An 18,652-nucleotide genomic window follows, 5' to 3' on the forward strand; every position below is an offset into this window, starting at 1 on the left:
TTTACTAAGGTTGAGTCAACAGGAATCAGTACTGTAATCTGCTAGTAACAATACAAAATAATATCATGTAATGTTTCCACAGAAATGTACTCAATACAGAGAGTAACCACCCAAGCCCATTCATAGCTAACAGTATATAATTTCAGTTATTATTTTTTGAGCATATCTTATTTCTGAGATCTCTGGTCACATCTCTGTTTCTCTGACATGATTTTCATTTACAAAGCAGACACTGTGCACCAGTAACAGTATACAAAAAGAGATGAATTATACACCACACAGCAATCATTATTTTTATGGTCCACGGCACATTTCACATTTCACTGTCCTCCTAGATACCATCTGCATAGAGCCCTCTACTCCTGCACCTGATTTTAAGGCTAACAGGTGTAAAATAATGCTGAGCACAAGATACAAGCTTCTATAGAAATGACATTTGCTTCGATAAAGCCCAACAGCGGACTTGCACCATTCAATTGGAAGACTGACATTTATGTGCCAACAGCACAATTATGTCCATTGCATTAAAAGTAAAAAAAAGAGATACCATATGTTCACCAATCATAGTCCTGGCTATCCACAGCCTGGGAAGACAGGTATGCTGTATTTCTTTGTTAATTCAGCAATTACTTCAGGGGTGGCTAACCCTGGTCCTTGGGAGCCGCATGGTCTGCTGGTTTTTGTTTTCACCTTAAGTACAACAACCACTTAGACCAAAGAAACCAGGTTAAGTGAATTAACGGTGTAATCGATGGCTTCAACTAATCAATTAAGCGTCGGGTAAAAACAAGAACCAGCAGATCCTGCGGCTCTCCAGGACCTGGGTTGGCCACCCCTGAGTTACTTGATAGCTTAAAGCAGTTAAGTACACATAAGTACACGGCTTACCTCACTTGGTTTATTAGGCTTACAATGGTTGCTGATTTTAACAAAAACACAACCCAGTAGGCATTGCAGCTCATAGATCCATGATTAAGGCATTTTAAACTGGCATGTTATGGTATTTTGGGTATGTTTGCATTTTGTCAGCATGTGCATTAAAATATGCATTACGGTGCCATTCCGTCTGCACAGTCTGGAGTCTCTTGGTTGTGCAGGTCCACCCTCCCCTACTTCCAAATGCGAAATATTCAGATTGCATGACTAAAACCTAAAACAGGAGTCTTCATCAAGTCCAGCTCTTCTTAGCAGATCGAACACGTCATTATTAAATTCTACCGAGCCACAAATGACGGCAAAAGGCGGTTTATGACAAGACTTCACCAAAGTGTCCACCAGCTCAGAATCCAGGCGGCCCAGGTGGGTTTTGTCGCGATAACTCCAGGGCAGGTGTTCCGGGCTCTCCTCCTGTGTACAAGGCAGTGATCTCTTGAGCAATCCTGTCTGAAATGTTCATTTCTGACCACGTTCATTTGCTTAAAAGTATTTCTGACCATTTCCTCACTTATTACATTCACTTAGAATGGCCTAGAAGTGAGCTTTATCTTTTCTCTCCACACATAACATGATTAGGACACTCATAATTTTTTTTGTGGGGGGTGGGGGGGGATTCAAGTAACCAATAGATTTAGCGTTTTGTACATTGACACATAGCACATTGACACATAACCATGAAGTTAGGGACGATGACAACAACACAGACAATATACAGTATACAGCATGTACTTGCCTCGCTGAGCACAAAATATGTAGTGACATTCCAAAAGTGAGACTGCTCCTGAAGGAAGTCTTTCATGTAGACACATTTGTAGTTTCTGAAGCAGCCGACCAGTTTGACGAAGGTTTCGTCCTCCTCATCGTCGGTGATGGCCTGTAGCAGAGGGACCATGGGCGCAATCCCAGTGCCAGAAGCAATCAGCAGAAGCTGCCTATACTGGGAAGCAACAGGAGACAGGCGGGGGGCACTATCACAATAAGATACACCTAACCTAATATTTCCAAGATTTGCCAAAAATCACTTCAAAAAAGAAACTACAATAAAATGTAAATAACCAATCGATCGGAAGACATTCCTCTAAATACTTTAATTCATGAGTAAAACTACCGTCAAAAGTACCCTCTTCAAGACTCACAATGCTCAAGGAGGATTGAGATGATCAATTCCTGGAGTGAGTTGACTTAAAGCTTCTCTCATTTAAAAAAAATCAAAGCAACTGAAGAGAAGATGTTGTGTTAAGCTCAAATCATTTAGATGCCAATGGGTCAAAGCACTCAGAAAAGGATTTTTAATCTGAAAATCCACACTGACGCTGTGAGGCTTTCATCCCACCTGAGTAATTTGATCAAACGAATTACAGCTTTGCCGGAGTTTAATTCTAATCCATCGGTTTGGAACAGAGAGCACATTAGTGTTTTTTTCCTGAGCTTTAGAACATGCTTGACTGGAGAACTAAGCACCTCAGACCTTCAACGACCTAAGGTGAGCAACCCTGTTTTGGATATAATTCCCTAAAGTGAGCTGAAGCACACAACTGGAAAATATGCTTCCGGCTGCAACACAAATCAAAGACGGGACAAGTTACATACCTTGTCCGACTTATAGGGAAAACCTCCAAATGGCCCCCTCCACTCTATAAAATCTCCTGGTTTCCAGGTCCTGATGTACTGGGACATGAGGCCATCTTTGTAGAGCTGAGGTAAAATACGATGCAAATGAAAAAAGATAACATTTTACAGAAATGTGCAATGGGAAGAACAGCAATAACGCTACAACCGCAATGTCAAGCACGTTAAAATAATTGGTTTGAATTATGTTACCTTGATAAGAAATTCACAGTATCCTGCTGAATTGACTGGACTGATAGGGGTATAAGCTCTCTGAAGCTCTAGACCATCGACAACACCCCTGAAACAGCGAGAATACTGTCATATGAGAAACAAAACAACCTTATCTCTACTACAAATCCATACAGAAGATAGCTCCATACCTCAGCACCAGGTGCTGTCCCAATCCTAGCGCTAGACCGCCACCAGTTGGCAGCTTGAATTTATAGAGACTCGTATCTTCCGTTAAAACTTCAATGGACTCCAACTGAAATGCACTGAATGAATCCGGGCTCAGGGTAACGAGCTGTTTTTTCTGCTGTAATGTGACAAAAATATCAAGTCAAAACAGAAGCACGCACCTTATTAATTCACATGCACTTGAAACTATTTGAGTGGAGAACATACAAAGGTGCATTTAAAGTGTAGATCAAATGCTGTAACTACGCCACGTTATTTCATGTTTGCAACTATAAAAGATTTTACTAGAAACCAATGATAATTTATATTAATGCTTTAATCGGTTGTGATTTATGACCTCGGCCATTGGGGCTATGAAGGTTATTGTACTGCATTGTCGTATTGTTTTACAGAGGGTGGGCGGACGAAACACTACCTGGCTGTTTCCTGTTATAAGGGAGGGGTCCCCCCTCGCTTTAGCCCGAGTCCATTTCTCAAAGTCTTTTTGGTAAGTGTCAAAAATACAAGGATTACAGCCACTGCCGCAGCACTGGGAAGGTAGTGGCTCCTTCGGCTTCAAGCGAGCCCAGATGTCCTCCGCCTGATTATCCGAATCGTCATGCATTAGAATTAAACTAGCTGAGTTTAAACTAGCAAGCTAATGCATTATGTTTGGCTCTGTTTAACACACATACTATTCACATGCACGAGATGGTTTAAGTAACTGGACTTGGAAAACACTATGACATAGCTAGCTGCATAAACCACATATTCTGGAACCACTGGCTTTTCATCAAGATCATGCGCCTTTGTGGAGCACAGTGAGCGTCTTGATATCTACTGCCAGTAAACTTATAATGCACAACTAAAGCTCTACACAGCTATTGGCACATTACTAGCAAGTGCTTCCGTGTTTGTGATCTTCCGTAAGAAAGCGTGTGACAATTTCAAGTTTTAACAATACGCACATTTTCTTATACACAATTAAACTACTGACAGAAAGGAATCACAGTTCATGAAAATTAATTATTTTATGTATGTTCTGTATCAACAAGATCATTCAAATGAAAATGTGCTTGGTGACGATATTCGTTGCTACGGTTATATTTCGAACTACCGCACTTCACACACGCAGTTGTAGACGGTGCCTTAGTATGAAGGACGTCCAATTCCCAGAATTCTCATCGCGCAACATGGCTGCCCCCTGAAGCGAAGAATGTCCTGTGATGGTAGCACAGGTTAATTGCGTCTGTCCCTCGTTTACGTTTAAGTTACGTGCATTAAATGTATTTTATCGTCTGAAAGCAAAACATATTCGCAAAAATGTCAAAAGTAATAACGCACGGATTTAAAACTACACAGCTTGTGTATACGCTAAATCATTTTGTACAGCGAAGCAGGATACATTCGCGGCTGATCGGACAAAATGTTGCTGGACATCGGTTCTTCTCCATCAGCGGCTGTTTGTGTTCGAGGGGTCCTCCGCAACGAAAATCAACACCCGCTGTTCACATTCCCGGACTGGAGCCAATCACCTATGCCGACAGAATGCACTATGTTCCTGGTTTGGCAAAGCCGATGTTTCCACGCTGGGAGCGTGGATGGTACGACCCCCATCATTACATCGGGCCCAAAAATGCGGAGATGCCATTATACAAAGAAAAGCCTTGTTACATATTTCACCAGAAAACAAGCGTGTTGGAAGGTAATTTTATTTGTATCTACTTTCAATTGTTGTGCTGATGGGACATTCATTTCGTTCTATGAATGATTGGCCATCACCAGTACCAAAACATGTCTGGCCAGGTAACTACCTATGACGCAATTAGTTATATAGTGTTACAAGCACTTGTACAATATTGTAGATAGCGGGTTTGTCATCGGTATTCGTTTTGCCTTGGTCTTCTTATTGTCAATTCGCGGTACAGCATGTCGCGTATTATTTGGAGTATAGTTGGTACAGTATCAATCCAGCAGCCTTGTTGCACATGCACTTATATGTAACCCGGATCAATATGGTCAGAGACGCCGCTAAGTTTTAGTGCGTTATTCTATTTCTGTTGCTGGTTATTGCTTTCTGAATATCCAATGTTTTCATTTTTACAGGCGTAAGACAAGCACTGTGGCTTACCAAATCCAAGCTGATAAAAGGGCTCCCCTCTCAAATTTTGTCGTTGGCTGAGGACACGGCCAATCACGTTGAGAATCAGGATGAGAGAGTCCAGCAAGCAATAAAGCATGCAAGATTTTGGGACACCACAGAAAATCGGCCTACTAGACAGAGGTTCTGGTACGTTTTTCTCGTAAATTGAATTAACCGTATCCATTTCCTTCATCATTGTTTTGTGACTTACGTTTGATTTCATTATAAGGAAATCAAATGCACCACCTGAATAATTATTTATTTCATTATTTTATATCTCCAGTATTTAACATAAATAAAAGTTACCATATGACATGCGTGGTGTATTTGTTGCCGTTTTATTTTTTCAATATAGGCCTATTTAATGTGTTTTCAGGGGCTGTCTATTTTCTGTTGCTTTTCTAATGTCATCTATAACTAAGCTACATCACTTGTAACATTATGAGAATAACCTTTCGCTTAAGACATGGTACATCCCCGTTTAGTTTCATAAGCCGCTGAGGGAGTGGCACAGGTGGCACCACAGTTCGGATATGAAAGGTGACATTTGGTCCGGCGGGGGGTCCGAGCGCATGCTAAATCCAGCCACGAGGAAAGGCTGGCCAGTCCTCCTCACAGTGGGGATTGTTTGTATTGAGCCCTTATTAATTAATCCAGTCCGGGGGAGGCCAGGATCTCTCCGGCACTCATCTGTCCCCCCGCCTGCCCGCCGCCAAGGCCATGATATCCTCCATTACTGTGGAGAATAGGTGCCCTTTGCTGCAGGGAGAGCCCTCTTTCATCCCTCACCGGCTGCATTGCTTAACATTTCTTTCAGTCCTCCCTTCAACTGCCAGGGGGAGGTAGACCTGGCTTGTGCGGACGGTAAAATGTCACGCCAGTTTTTCTCCTCCGTGAGATGCAGGCTATCGATAGCCCGTCTATAGGTAATCCTCTGATTTGTTTACCGAGGTTGTGTGATGCTGAATAGAGCTCTGCAAGCTGGCTGTTTGTGAACTCCGTGACTCAAAAAAAAAAAACAACAACCAAAAGCTGTGAATAAAGTTAGAATCTTCACCTTGCAAATTGTATTGTAGGGCTTGCACAATGGGGAAAATTAAAATAAAAGTGGAAAGGTGCCCAGTGCTGTGGCCTCTGTTTCAGTCCTAGGCTTTTCATGAGGGCTTACGGAAAGCACAGCAATATCTTGCTTGGATACACAGATACGTCCTTTGTCTCTGATCATCTGATGAAAACGAAAAAGTCTGTAGTCCCCTCATCCTCACAATCTTTTGAACCCTCTGAAAACATGACAGGAGGTTTCTCAAACAGAAAGGTTATTTCCACCTGAAGCTCATGATTTTCCGAAACTGAACTGACGTCAAGTTAAAAGCAAAGTAACATCAAACATTAAAAGCGGAAGGAGAATTGTTTTTGATCTGTTTCGTCTTGATCCGCCAAACTGCACCGAAAGAATTTCAGTCTGCCTCAAACTGCCAAAGAAATATGCCCCCCTTTTAATGTTTTGTTTTGGACCACGTTCCTCTGTACATAACAGAGGAAATGAAGACCCAGGCAAAGGGCTCGGGGCAAAGTTAATAAAGTCTCCTGAATGCTCAGGTGGGGGCAGTCAAAGCCAGGGCCCCCTTGGCTACTGTTGTTCTCTTAGGGCTGATTTTGCGGCTCTTTGTGGTTTTTTTGGGGGTGTCTGAAGTGCCCCCCTTGTGATGTCATTTCAGCCCCGTTCTGCTGGACGACCTGCTTCACCTCTGCAGGACCGTTCAGGCCAAACACCCGGTGCTGGGCAGGAGGATGCTGGCTGAGAACTACAGCCTGGCAGCCTGCTGGAGCAGAGGTATGTTACGCCCGGGCTGGCTCGCTGTAGCACTACCACCCCACTGTCTTTCAGCTCAGCAAGCACCACTTTACAGTGGATAGGACCTGAAGCCCAGGACTAGCTGTGATTAGCTTGTGTTTGTAAATGCTAATGAGCTCTAATTCATAGATGTTGAGTAGAAAAAGAACGAATTCACTTTCTTCATGGTCTCCGAATACCCTGCAAACACACTGTAAACTGCCACTTAAATGATAATAAATTACTAATTCATGTTAAATGTTTTGCACGTTGTTTTATTATTTTAGTTTTTATAGACTTAAGACGAGAGTACATTTTTTCAGAAAGTTTGTGGGTAGATCAGCGAATAGCTTGACCAATCAGCTAACAGCAAAGCACTGTAGAGGGATTGAAGTACATGTGCCACTGCTTAACATAATAGCTTGTCTGAAAGTGTTCATGAAGCCTTACTGCCCCACTTCTATGGCTGAGCTGCATTGAGAAGCTCTCAGGTAAATGTTTGGACATCCTCTGTTCCCAGGGGAGGACCTGTTCCAGGTGAGGGGGAAGAACGGGATCCTGCTGAACAGCGTGTCTCCCCTTCCCGCCGTTGCTGGGAAGGAGGAGGTCGCGAGCACCGCAGACTACGTCCTGGAGACCTTCTACCCCATCTCCCCCACCATCGACCTGCAGCTCACCCACGTGTACCAGGAGAAGAGCCACACCGGTAGCTCCGCGTCCCCTAGGCCTATCAGTCCTTATGGCCATCCACTGAGCTCTGGTCTCTGTAGTTCTCCTGGAGTAGAGTAAAATATTCAATGCTGATGTGTGGTAATAGTGCAGCACTGTAGTGTAGTGTAGCTTGCAACTTGGAGATTGCATGTTCTAATCCAAGGCCAGACACTCAGACAATTTCACTTGTTTCATTTTTTAAAAACACTTTTAAAACATGGATGATGCTAAAAATGGATGATGCTAAAAATTACATTCTTACCTGTCGCTGTTGCAGGTTTTGAGGAGGGCTACCCGTACCCCTACGCTCACACCCTCTTTCTTCCGGAGTCGGGACAAGCCTACAGGCTGCGCCCCGAGCAGCTGCGGGCCAAGATGGTCATGTTCGCCTTCGGGAACGCTTTGGCCAGGGCCCAGGCCCTCTACGGGGTGGGTGAAGGGCTGCGCTCGGACCCTGCCGGGTGGAGATGGGGTTGGGTACGGGACAGGATGGGGCGGGGCAGGACGGCATCTGCGTCCAGAGCGAGGGAGAGGTTTGAGTGGAGGCAGCTAAATGCCCCCACTTCAAGGCATTTTGCCGAGCTTTGCCTGGGGAGTGAGCTGCTGAAACAAATTAAATACATTTTTAAAAGGTTTAACCCGGCAGGTCGGGAGAGAACTTGGATCTCTTTTGCAGAGAATCTTTGGGATCTGATCGTCCACAGTGGATTTGAAGTGTATTATTGCAGTCTACAGAATGTGGTCAAAAGGATCAGGTCTATGAAACAGAACCCATCCTTAAACCCATCTGAACAGAGCATTAAAACGTGTGAAAACTGTAGAAAGGGGGAAGAAAATCCAAGCTGCTCACAGTGTGTGTGTGTGTGTGTGTGTGTGTCTGTTTGTTTTGTGTGTGACCCAAAAGACGCAACCCCAAGTCCTGGAGCAGCCCGTGGTGGTGCAGAGCGTGGCCACGAATGGCCGGGTCTTCCAGTTCGCCGTGTTCCAGCTCAACACTACGGAGCTGGGGACCGACGCTGGGGTGAAGAACATGGTCTGGCTGGAGGAGGACCAGCCTCTGTACGACTACGCCAAGGTCCGCCCGCTCATCAGGAAGAGGGAGGTTCAGGTGAGTCCCACATCCAAGTGCCAAAAACTGTGGAACAAGTCCGCTGTAATTCCAGGAAAAGGCATACCCTGTTCTAGAGAACATGTAGTTTTTGGTTTTATTCAAGTCTCGCATTACCACGAATGCAGTGTGTTTAGTTTGCTTCATGATGGGTGAGTTTGCCTACAAGAATATAATTTCAGGAACATTACCCAATATTATTCCAATCCTGTACTCTCCGGTTTAACCACTTGGGGGCGGTCTTTACAACAAAGACCAGTATGGTCAGTTTTATATACATATATTTTTTTATTTTAGTTTAATCAATCACCGATGAAGATGTAAGGAGTAGTAGTTAAACACATCACAAAGAATGTCAGGCAATCTGATACATCACATCATCACCTGCACACATCAAAACAGCATGTAGCATGGAAATGGTTTCTAGAAAAATTCAGGGCTGGAACACAGACCAAGTCAGCCAAAATCATCGGTGTTGAACTCAAGTCAGTGTCCACTGGTTTTGGTTCTCCTAGCATATTTGATCCACTCCGCAAAATTTTCTGTGTAAATCAACTCTTACAGTTGATTTAACATTTTACTGTGCAGTTATTTGTAATCTCGGAACATTTATCCCTGTACAAATATACTCTATTCTTTGTATAAAGTTCGTTAAATGACATTCAATTAAATCATTTTAATTTGTCCACTTTCTTAATAAAGATCCACATACTTGCTTGCTTTTTCTCTGTCAGTCAGACAGCTCTACTGAAGAGGCATGTATCCTAGCAACACACTCTTGACATATCCGCTGAGTGATGTCTGCGCAAGCTGTCACGGGCTTTATGGGAGACCGAATCCTCGTTCAGGGCTACGGTCTGATCTTGGGAGTACACTTTTGAACTCTGCTGGAAAGCTCACAATTCAGTCGAGTGTCTGTGAGGGGTGAAATTTAAAGCGGTGGATTAGTTCATTAATCAGCATATTCCGAAGATTTAGTTTTGAAACCAGACCTTGGAAAGGCTTTCTTTTTTTTTTTTTTGCTGTGTGAACGGTTCATTTGAGACATCGGTGCCCTGATTGACTGTATGAGTGAACATTCTTTATCTCCCAAGGTTCCTGCTGGCTTGGCCGGATACCGGCCTGACACCTTCAAGAAGTTCTTGGCTCTCTATTTACACGGCGCTGCGTAAGGCCTGGGAGAACAACAACTACTTCCTGCCCGCGGCCCCTTCGACTTCCTGTCAACCAACTTATGGTGACACCGACCTCATCCCCATCCCTTTTGTTTAGTGAAGCTCCTACAAATAAAACGCCAGGTTATGACTGGATGTGGCCTCTGTCCCTTGCGCGGTGCGTCTCCTGATATTTCTCTCGGTGACCAATCAGAGAAACCACTTGAAACGGCTTTGGCTTTCAGTGTTGCCGCCAATTAGAAAGGAAGAAAGAAACCGTTGTGGAACCCCCCGCAGTACACAAAGAGCAGCGAACCTTTTGAGCCTGGTATATTTCACAGCACAGCAGATTTCAGTTAATAAAGGTGCTTCTGTGCATTCGCTGACCTGGAAGTAATAAAGCATGACCTTTGGAATTCGTAATGAAGCCACTTGTCATTTACACCCCAAACAGGATCCCGCAGGGCTAAATGACGTAATTATGCTGCTCTGTCGTTGCCATGCACAAGGTTTTCATATACTGTAACATGCCTACAAAATAGTTGGTTTTTTGGGGGGTCAAATTGCCCAGGACTAATGAAGTCCTGTGTCTACACTGATGTGTTTTTACAAATGTTGGAGTAAATCAGTCATGGTGAGACAATACAGCTCATTTTACACCATCTAAACTTAACCTAGAGCAGTGTTTGCATCAGTTCCATTTCAGTTCATCCAGTTGAGCAACTAAACTCATACATTTCTATTAAGATTTTTCAATTAATCAGAATTTCAATACAATTCCCGAGTTGACTTGATTGAAAAGGAACTGATCCCAGAGATGGTACTGTGCCATTTTTAATTCTGCATCCCACTGCCTTTAAAAATTAAGATAATTTATGCCAATCTACTGCCTAGATTCATCGCTGATGCTTGATCACACAGGAGACCAACTTTTAAATACATCTTCCCTTGCTTCCTATAACCCAGTGATTTCAAATGCTGGTCTCTGATTTATTCTTTGTTCTCATGCATATAAACACCACATTTGGCTTGTGTTAAGCCCAGCCGAAGTGCCGAGTCAACACAAACGGAGCTATGAGCAGTACTGAACAGCCCGCTTCAATGAACAATTTTGCATGTAGATAAGAGTCAAGTTCACAAATAGGCTTCAAGTGTAGATAAGATATTTACAATGCAACTGCATCGCAGAAATCTGATGACTGGTTAAATTTAGAGTTCCATCTGATGCGGTTCTTATTGCTGCAGTTTCAGTGATAAAGTACCGCGGACACCAACTGTAACCTCACACCGGAAGGCCATTCATATTCACGCACAATCAAATTAACGAAAGTGTTCCCTTGCGTAACCCGATAGCATTTTGTTTCTGCGGCAATGCATCACTGCTATCTCCAGAGATGGTCACGATGCCTGGACGACGGGGTTTGCGGGGGTGGGGGCGGGGCGTTTCAGTTACATGGCGTCTGCAGCGGTAATCGCGGGCTGAACAATAATTGCGTTTGCCGCGAAGTTAGCTTCTCGCTTCAGAGGCAGAGCTCGACCCACTGCGCAGCCGCTAATGCGGCGAGACGCTTTCTTTTTGGCTGCTCACAGGACGGGGTTTAATTGCGATCATCTGCGTCAACTCAGCCGCGTTTAATCCTGATCAGACGATCCCATGAGGGACGTGGATCAGGATCAGTATTATTTGCGTTGGTGACATGCAACCCTAAATCAGTGCGGCGTCGCTTTTTGGAAACGTGAGTGCATATGCAACATGCCAATGCACCGGTGATGAATACTACACATTCTGAGCCCCCCAGTGGCAACACTGGAGGGGGAAGGAAGGGGGCAGCAAGGGGGCAGCAAAGGCCATACCCTAGCCACGAGCCTGCGTAGCACCAGCACAGCCCCAAGCTTTTTCTTAGTTTTACATATTACAATAAAATAATAAATTATCACCACGCTCCATGCATTGACCTAGCTCCCCCTTCGCACCAACCATCATGGAAGAATTCCTGGCACTGCCACTATTTGGCCCTTATATAGACACTTGAGGGGTGAAATTTGTCCAGGACCAGACATTACTTTTTTGGTTCTTCAACATGTCACTGGACCACATCATGCTCCAGAAGCTTTGATTCCATTCCTCAGGGACTACAGCCGAGCATTAGACCTTAAAGGACATCATAGCAGCCTGCTGTGATCATCTATGGAAAGAGGAAAATTTCTTTGAATGGAGAATGGAATATTCAGAGAAAGTCTGTGGCAGAGATATGGTGATAAATGTTGCACAAAAATCAGAAGGACGGTTGTTCCAACAACTTAAACGTTTCACTATCTTTACTTATTCCCACAGTCGGAGATTATTTTGAACCTGTAGGCTGATGCTTCTCCTGGGGGAGACACTGGGGAGAGATTAAATGTGATGCACCTCCAAAAACAACAGTTTTAAACAGCTAACAGAGGCAAACCAGCACAAAGACGAGCTCCATTTCCATGTTAATATTTATTACAGTATGGAGAGGGGGTGGGGAAAAAACAACGGGATCGTTCATATTCCATACCATACTCAGGAAGAAAAATAATTTAGTTATTGTAGAAATTATGGTTCTAAATGATCCTTTTTCTCCCCCCATTGCTTTAAGAGTAAAATAAGGGAAAACAATTCATCCAGAGGACCAAACATTTACAGCAATACAACTAAAACAAATTCTTGCATTATCTATTCTTTCTGCACTTACAAAGACTGCCATACTTTTGGAAACCTACTATAAGCCACAGGTCTGCACAATTATAGCAGACCCATAAAATATATTTAAATAGTTCACTGTTCTAAAAGTATGACATACTTGTAAGTGCAGAAAGAAATTGATACAAATCTGCATCAAACGTTACATAAAAAAATTAAAATGGGGAAGGTAATTGCAGGAAGGTGGAAAAAATAACATTCCTTGATAAACATTAAACAAATATTGAACACAAACTACAGTGTATAATTACTTTTTTTCTCTCATTATAACCAGACTACAAGGTAAGAAACACTGAAACAGCTACAATGTTCAATAACCAGCACAAAGTTATGCCCAGGCAGGTAATATTTTATACATTACATGATACACTTTTCAATAGAAGTGGGCTTTTACAAAAGTCCATCTACAGGTAGTGTGCTGTACATAGACCTCGGTTTTCGCGCGAGGCGATGGCGCGACGGTGTATGCGTCATTTTCCCGCGCCTTCCTTGCCACACACTGACCAAAGACCCGCCGTTATTTGCAAACACAGCGCCCCTGCGGAATAGCAGTCGGAAACATTTTTTAAATAATAAAAAAAGGGGACACGAAACGCAGCGCGGAAATAAACACGTTCTTCCTATCTTCCTTACCAAGCTTGTCGTATAACATTTTAACGCACCGGGTCAATACAGAACTGTCATTGATTCCTTGAAATTCCTTGAATGCATCTTTGAGGTACACTGAGCAGTGCGGTTTGTTTGTATGAAACGAGTCCTTCTCCATCTCTTTGTCCTTACCTACGGATCCCTTATTTTCGCCGAAGTGAATTTAGTCTTGCGGGCAAGTCACAAAAAGAGTCCACGTCTTGAGGAGATGCACAAAACAAAAACGGAAAAAAATCCACTTACACTTAACAAAAGCAAAGCCTTTTGAAGCAGACTTCTCCCACATTGGGTCCAAACCAAATGATGTGTCAGTTTAGCTTAAAACAGCGCTTAAAAAGTAATACAAACTTTCACCACGTCCAAGGCATTTTCTAAGAGTTCCATGGAGAAAAAAAAAACAGGGTTGAAAAGTTGTGACACTGTAGCTTGATGACAGCATCATTTGTGGGGGAAAAATGTGAAAAATTTGCTGTACAGTACATCTTTAAATGAAATCGAGTCCACAGTGTGTGTATATGCTGTTCAGATTCCAGTTTAAATGAAACTGATTGTTTTCTGCCATTCTGCTATTCTAGCATCCAAATGTGGGGAGCCCCACCAAAGTTTGAGGGTGAAAGCAAAGTCAACTTCACATTTTTAAAATTTATTTTTTCCATTTTCTTTCTTTTCAAATCACAGGATAAAAAAAAAACACAAATTACTGAACCAAAATAGGAAATGCATCATGTATGTATCCAATCCTTCCAGAAGCTGGTTTTGTAATGTCTTGGGTGGCCAGAGGGAGGGGGAGTTTCAGGGAATTTCCTTAACGTTTTTATTTGTTTTTTTATGTACTCATTTTTTTTTCTTTTAACTGGAACATAAAAAGTCCAGCCATTTGAATTTCATTGCTGTCCATCTCATCACAATCCAGCGCCACCACCACCGTCATCTTCAGCACTACCATCAGCTTCATCGTATTATTGCATGAAAGTAAACTCAGGCTGTCTCCCCGGGTCCTTGCCGAAGTGTTTGGCAGCTTCTTGCATACGCTCTTGAATCTTGCGGAGTACGTCTGAGTGAGTCTTGTCCTGGGTGGGGGAGGGGGAGGAATCACACACTCATCGTCATGGTAGGGGAGTACTGAAGGGGAGAGAGACAGGAGAGGGCTGAAACAAACTCAAACCAAGTGTGCACACGCGCGTGCGCTCACTCGCGCGTGCACACGTGCGCACTCACGCACGCACGCTAAAGACATGCACGCACATGCAAACACAACAGCACCCCATTCACGCTTGCACATGCTCACCAAGAAATGCACAACTGCAGACGTACAGTTTAACTGTACTCGGGTAAGCAGTACCACTCCGGTAGTGCAGTAGCAAGAGCAGAGAGTGGAGGAAAGTACACTCCAGTCCTAACCCCCACCCCAGTACTCAGCGGCCTGGTTTCCTAGACACTCACGTTCTCGTTCTGGAAGGAGTGCAGGAAGTTACCCCCAAGTTCCCCGTCGTCCCGTGGGGTCCCGGGTGGATTACTAATGCCACTTAAGTTGTTGGGAGAATTCTGTCAATATGGAAGTGTAAAAAAAAAAAAAAAAGAATTCAGTAACCCCAAGATTGGCATTGAGAGGTTTACACGTTAAAGAGAGACAATATTTCAACGGTCAAACAATTTATAGATGTGATCAAATGTACTATAGTAACAAATATCCTTGCAGAGTACATTTTGCTACAGTCCTGAACTGACATCATAACCTCAGAGGAAAAGATACTTTAAAAGTAAAGATGTTCACCTTGGGAAGTCCGTCTATGTCCCCTGACCCTGTGAGGCGGAAGGGAAAGGGGAAGCAGGTTACTTTAATGTGAGAGGCTCGGGGCTTGTTAAAGTGAAAGTGTACACACTGCAGCAAAACGTGCCCACACTGTGTCTCGGTCATCTCTTTAACCCCCCCCCCCCCCCACACCTGGCCACCCCCCCTCCCCCACGGTGAACGTGCAGGCGGGCAGCCCCACACGGGGGAATCGATGCCATCGACGAGGAGTTCAGCGTCTCCGCTTTCACTCGATGAGGCGGGGCTTACCTAACGACCCGTTCATGTGGTGTGGCTCCATCCCGCCCATACCCCCCATGGGGCCGTCAGAGCCAGGGCCCATGGGAAACTGGAGAGAGAGAGAGAGAGAGAGAGAGAGAGAGAGAGGGGGGGGAGAAAGGGGGGGGGGGGGAGAGAGGGGGGGAGAGAGGGAGGGAAGGGGAGAGAGAGAGGGTGGGTGAGAGAGTGAGGGAGGAGGAGAGAGGGAGAGAAAAAGAGAGGGAGGGAGAGTGAGAGGGGGGAAAGGGAGTGAGGGAGGGAGGTAGGCAGGGAGAGAAGATAGTGAGGGAGGGGTTGAGAGACAGGGAGAGATTGAGAGCACAAGCAAGAGAGAGGGGAGAGAGAGGGGGGAGTGAGAGAGCGCAAGTGAGAGAGACAGAGCGAGCAAGAAAGAGAGGGAGGGAGAGACAATGCATGGTCAGCACACACACAACTCTGACAAATGATTTTGACTGTAGGAGGGGAGGGACATCGTTTAGTGTGGGCTCCTGTGGGAGATTCAGAGGGAGGGTTGCGAGAGGAGGAGACACACTGAGACGCCGCTGCTCATTACACACATCCATCAGCCAAGGACACACAGGCACAGCTTTTCTCCGGCTCACAAACACACCAGTATCACTCATTTTTTTGTTGTTATTTTTTAAGGAGTGTATCTGTTAAAGCACTTAAAAACATGATCGATGCTGGACAGTACACTCTAACTCTCATACTCTTTCACACACACAGACAAATGGATGCACGCACACAGATATCCATATTATGGCAGACATGTATGAATATCCATAATTATCGCATTCCATGGCCACACATAGTTACCAATCCTTTGTACACACACACTTGAGTGCCAGCACAATAACCTACATTTGGAACCATTTTTAACCAAATAACTCCCACACCGTTCCATGTTTTCTGTGAGGGGCTTAAGGCTCCAGGGGGAGTCTGTGCTGAAGAACATGCCCTGGGTCAGGGCTGTGCAGGTACCAGGGGAACTCACGTTTGATCTGTTGCCTCCCGGTGGTACAGTGTTGATCATTGTGTAGAGGTTGTCACTGGAGTTAGTAGAATCTAAAAGAGAAGAATTAAGAGGGTCTCCTCAGTATGGCTGATTGAACGGCTAACTCTAAAACCTGTAACTGAAAAAGCTCCTCGTCTCAAGGGCTAAAGCTGCTCCATCAGTGACAAAGCCCAGCGGTCAGGATCCAAGATGGCATCGGGTGGGACGTACCTGCTGGACTGGGCATGATGGGTGTGCCAGGGGGGCCTCCTCCTCCAGGTGGACCCTGATTGGGGGAAGAGACAAACATTTAACACATGCAAGAGTATTTTAACTTATCAGACCTGTGTTTTGTAGTTGTTCCAATGACCTTTGGTGTGCACGTTTGTACATCGCTTTGGATAAAAGCATCTGCCAAATAAATGTAATGTAAAGAGCTGGCACTGCCTGACAATTCGCCACACGTCTGTGCTACTATGGTCGTCCAATCACAAGGGCGACAGCTAGGGCGCTAGGCTTAGGGCTTGGCAGGGACTCAGCTATGCGACTGAACGAGTCACTTAAGGTGAACTCAGCACTCTAGGTTGTATGAGCAGGGATTGGCCCACACACAAACACACATACACACACACACTGGCCTTCACTCCACCAGCAACAGAGTGTGCCATTGTTCCTCTCCAAGACAGACAGACCAGGAGAGCAACAATGGCACACCGGCTCGGTAAGAGATCCTCCTGTTTGGCACAGTGAGCAACACATCCGAGCAGGTAGCAGACAGGAAGGGGTTAAGGCCCGGGACTAGTGGCCAAGGTTCTCTCCCGCGAGCTCCACTGTGCAAGCTTTCCACTCGACAACAGCCGCCAAAACCTGGCAGCCATGTTGGAATGCTTTGAATATGGAAGGACTACAACTAACCAAATGGCCATTTAATTTATGCTGAAGCATGTGATCGCATTTTTAATTCCTGAATTTGAATTGCTGAAATTTATCAGCTCTTACTGATTTTCATAAAAGACACTGGACATTGACAGATTTATTGACTAGTAATTAACACTGACAAAGGCTTCAGTGAATAATCTTACCACATATGTGCCAGGAGAGGACGATGAATAGGGGATCTGTCAACAACAACACACATTCAGTATCTTCATTGTACTGGTACATCTATAATTCACTATATATTAGTCCATCTATAATATATTTCAATTATTTTCTATCTTTTGTTCTTTTTCAAAGGTAGTGCACTCTTATCACAAGACATCTATATTAAAATTTTTATATTAACATCATCTACCATTCACTGAACCTCAACAGGCTTATTATGAGCCAGTACTAAATTAATATTCCTGCAATCAGATTTAAGCAAGACATGAGCAAGAAACTGAAATTTTATTACACTCATTTCATGGAAAATACTTCAGTTGACTTGGGAGTGTCATATTTGGGAGACGCAGCGAAGTGTCACTGAGTTTTCCCCCCCCATACTCACCGAGTTAGCATTGTTGGGGTTGGGCCATGGACGACCAGCCCCAGGGCCCCTGCAACAAAGAAGAGGAAACCCCGTTCAATGCCTAGTCAAGTTGCATAAGAAAGCAAAAAACACAAAAACGCCATGCCAGGTCTCAAATCGGACCTTTCCAAAAAAACAAAGGAACGGACATATTCAAATTTTCTGAGCTTAACGTGTGTGTGACCGTCTTTGGGCTTGAGGGAAGATGAAAAATAAGGGGGGACGTCTTCAGACGCATGCTTTTCGGGGAGCCTTGCTCGGGAGCGGGAGTGCGAGTGTCTTACATGGTCATCCCAGGCATGCCGGGCCCTATTGAGTTGGGTGGAGGTCTCATTCCGCCGCCATAGTTCTGCAATGATAACCAAGGATCAGACTACCATAACCAGAAGACACCCGAGAAGAGAAGAGAAGAGAAGAGAGAAAAAGAGGGGGTTAGTTCGAAGGGAAGTGCACCCGCATGAAGAAGCCTCAAGTCACAGCAGACAGACTGAGTGACAGAGGGAATGGGAGAGGCACAGACGGACGGACGGACGGACAGACAGATGCACAGACGCTCGTTGCTCTGTGCTTACGAGGCGCCAGCGGGTCAGACAAAAAGCAGAGACGATTAACTAACGCGCGTTTGATCACATAACTGTAAGGACCAAAAAAATAATTTTAAACACTGTCTATGTGGGTGGATGGGGAAGCAGATGTGGTCATACAGCCTCACCAAATGTGTTGTGCAACTACTGTAACTCTCACTAAAGAACTAGTGAATCTGTTGCACAACAAGGGCCGATAATGAACCTAGCTACAGAACTTTTAC

At 44.5% G+C, this 18,652-nt stretch overlaps 3 protein-coding genes across 10 annotated transcripts in view; 1 reads left to right on the forward strand and 2 right to left on the reverse strand.

Moving 5' to 3' along the window:
• Nucleotides 1-263: 263 nt before the first annotated feature.
• Nucleotides 264-4,050, reverse strand: LOC118230129 (NADH-cytochrome b5 reductase-like). Its single transcript, XM_035422931.1, has 6 exons — nucleotides 3,380-4,050; nucleotides 2,928-3,082; nucleotides 2,758-2,845; nucleotides 2,527-2,631; nucleotides 1,670-1,873; nucleotides 264-1,347 (listed from the first exon to the last, which is right to left on the reverse strand). The coding sequence occupies exons 1-6, from the start codon at nucleotides 3,566-3,568 to the stop codon at nucleotides 1,144-1,146; spliced, it is 945 nt and encodes a 314-aa protein (XP_035278822.1). The 5' UTR covers nucleotides 3,569-4,050; the 3' UTR covers nucleotides 264-1,143.
• Nucleotides 4,051-4,115: 65 nt separating this feature from the next.
• Nucleotides 4,116-10,316, forward strand: mrpl37 (mitochondrial ribosomal protein L37). Its single transcript, XM_035422920.1, has 7 exons — nucleotides 4,116-4,648; nucleotides 5,050-5,233; nucleotides 6,805-6,920; nucleotides 7,441-7,626; nucleotides 7,909-8,060; nucleotides 8,536-8,739; nucleotides 9,834-10,316. The coding sequence occupies exons 1-7, from the start codon at nucleotides 4,267-4,269 to the stop codon at nucleotides 9,909-9,911; spliced, it is 1,302 nt and encodes a 433-aa protein (XP_035278811.1). The 5' UTR covers nucleotides 4,116-4,266; the 3' UTR covers nucleotides 9,912-10,316.
• A 2,043-nt stretch (nucleotides 10,317-12,359) lies between these two features.
• The window catches only part of ssbp3a (single stranded DNA binding protein 3a), a 54,533-nt gene continuing 48,240 nt past the window's right edge, over nucleotides 12,360-18,652 (reverse strand). For 2 of the 8 annotated variants that reach the window (XM_035422925.1, XM_035422921.1), the window contains 9 exons: nucleotides 18,129-18,217; nucleotides 17,824-17,872; nucleotides 17,417-17,452; nucleotides 16,566-16,620; nucleotides 16,335-16,405; nucleotides 15,332-15,410; nucleotides 15,044-15,072; nucleotides 14,713-14,814; nucleotides 12,360-14,339 (listed from right to left, as the gene is read on the reverse strand). In XM_035422925.1, coding sequence (XP_035278816.1) covers nucleotides 14,229-14,339; nucleotides 14,713-14,814; nucleotides 15,044-15,072; nucleotides 15,332-15,410; nucleotides 16,335-16,405; nucleotides 16,566-16,620; nucleotides 17,417-17,452; nucleotides 17,824-17,872; nucleotides 18,129-18,217 — 621 coding nt within the window. In that variant the 3' untranslated portion in view covers nucleotides 12,360-14,228. Of the gene's footprint in view, nucleotides 14,392-14,712; nucleotides 14,815-15,043; nucleotides 15,073-15,331; nucleotides 15,411-16,334; nucleotides 16,406-16,565; nucleotides 16,621-17,416; nucleotides 17,453-17,823; nucleotides 17,873-18,128; nucleotides 18,218-18,652 lie in introns of all 8 variants that reach the window. The other 6 variants (XM_035422923.1, XM_035422928.1, XM_035422927.1 and 3 more) reach the window with 3 other exon arrangements.

Source organism: Anguilla anguilla, chromosome 6, assembly GCF_013347855.1.
Source record: "Anguilla anguilla isolate fAngAng1 chromosome 6, fAngAng1.pri, whole genome shotgun sequence".
Classification (NCBI taxonomy): domain Eukaryota; kingdom Metazoa; phylum Chordata; class Actinopteri; order Anguilliformes; family Anguillidae; genus Anguilla; species Anguilla anguilla.

What these genes read in the sequence shown, in the direction of transcription:
- LOC118230129 (XM_035422931.1), bottom strand. Translation starts at nt 3,568, where the DNA reads ATGCATGACGATTCGGATAATCAGGCGGAGGACATCTGGGCTCGCTTG. An exon ending in TTATAACAGGAAACAGCCAG is followed by an intron (nt 3,083 to 3,379) that starts GTAGTGTTTCGT and finishes GTCACATTACAG; the next exon opens with CAGAAAAAACAGCTCGTTAC. An exon ending in ACTGTGAATTTCTTATCAAG is followed by an intron (nt 2,632 to 2,757) that starts GTAACATAATTC and finishes ATTTTACCTCAG; the next exon opens with CTCTACAAAGATGGCCTCAT.
- mrpl37 (XM_035422920.1), top strand. Translation starts at nt 4,267, where the DNA reads ATGTCAAAAGTAATAACGCACGGATTTAAAACTACACAGCTTGTGTAT. An exon ending in GAAAACAAGCGTGTTGGAAG is followed by an intron (nt 4,649 to 5,049) that starts GTAATTTTATTT and finishes TCATTTTTACAG; the next exon opens with GCGTAAGACAAGCACTGTGG. An exon ending in TCAGGAAGAGGGAGGTTCAG is followed by an intron (nt 8,740 to 9,833) that starts GTGAGTCCCACA and finishes TTATCTCCCAAG; the next exon opens with GTTCCTGCTGGCTTGGCCGG.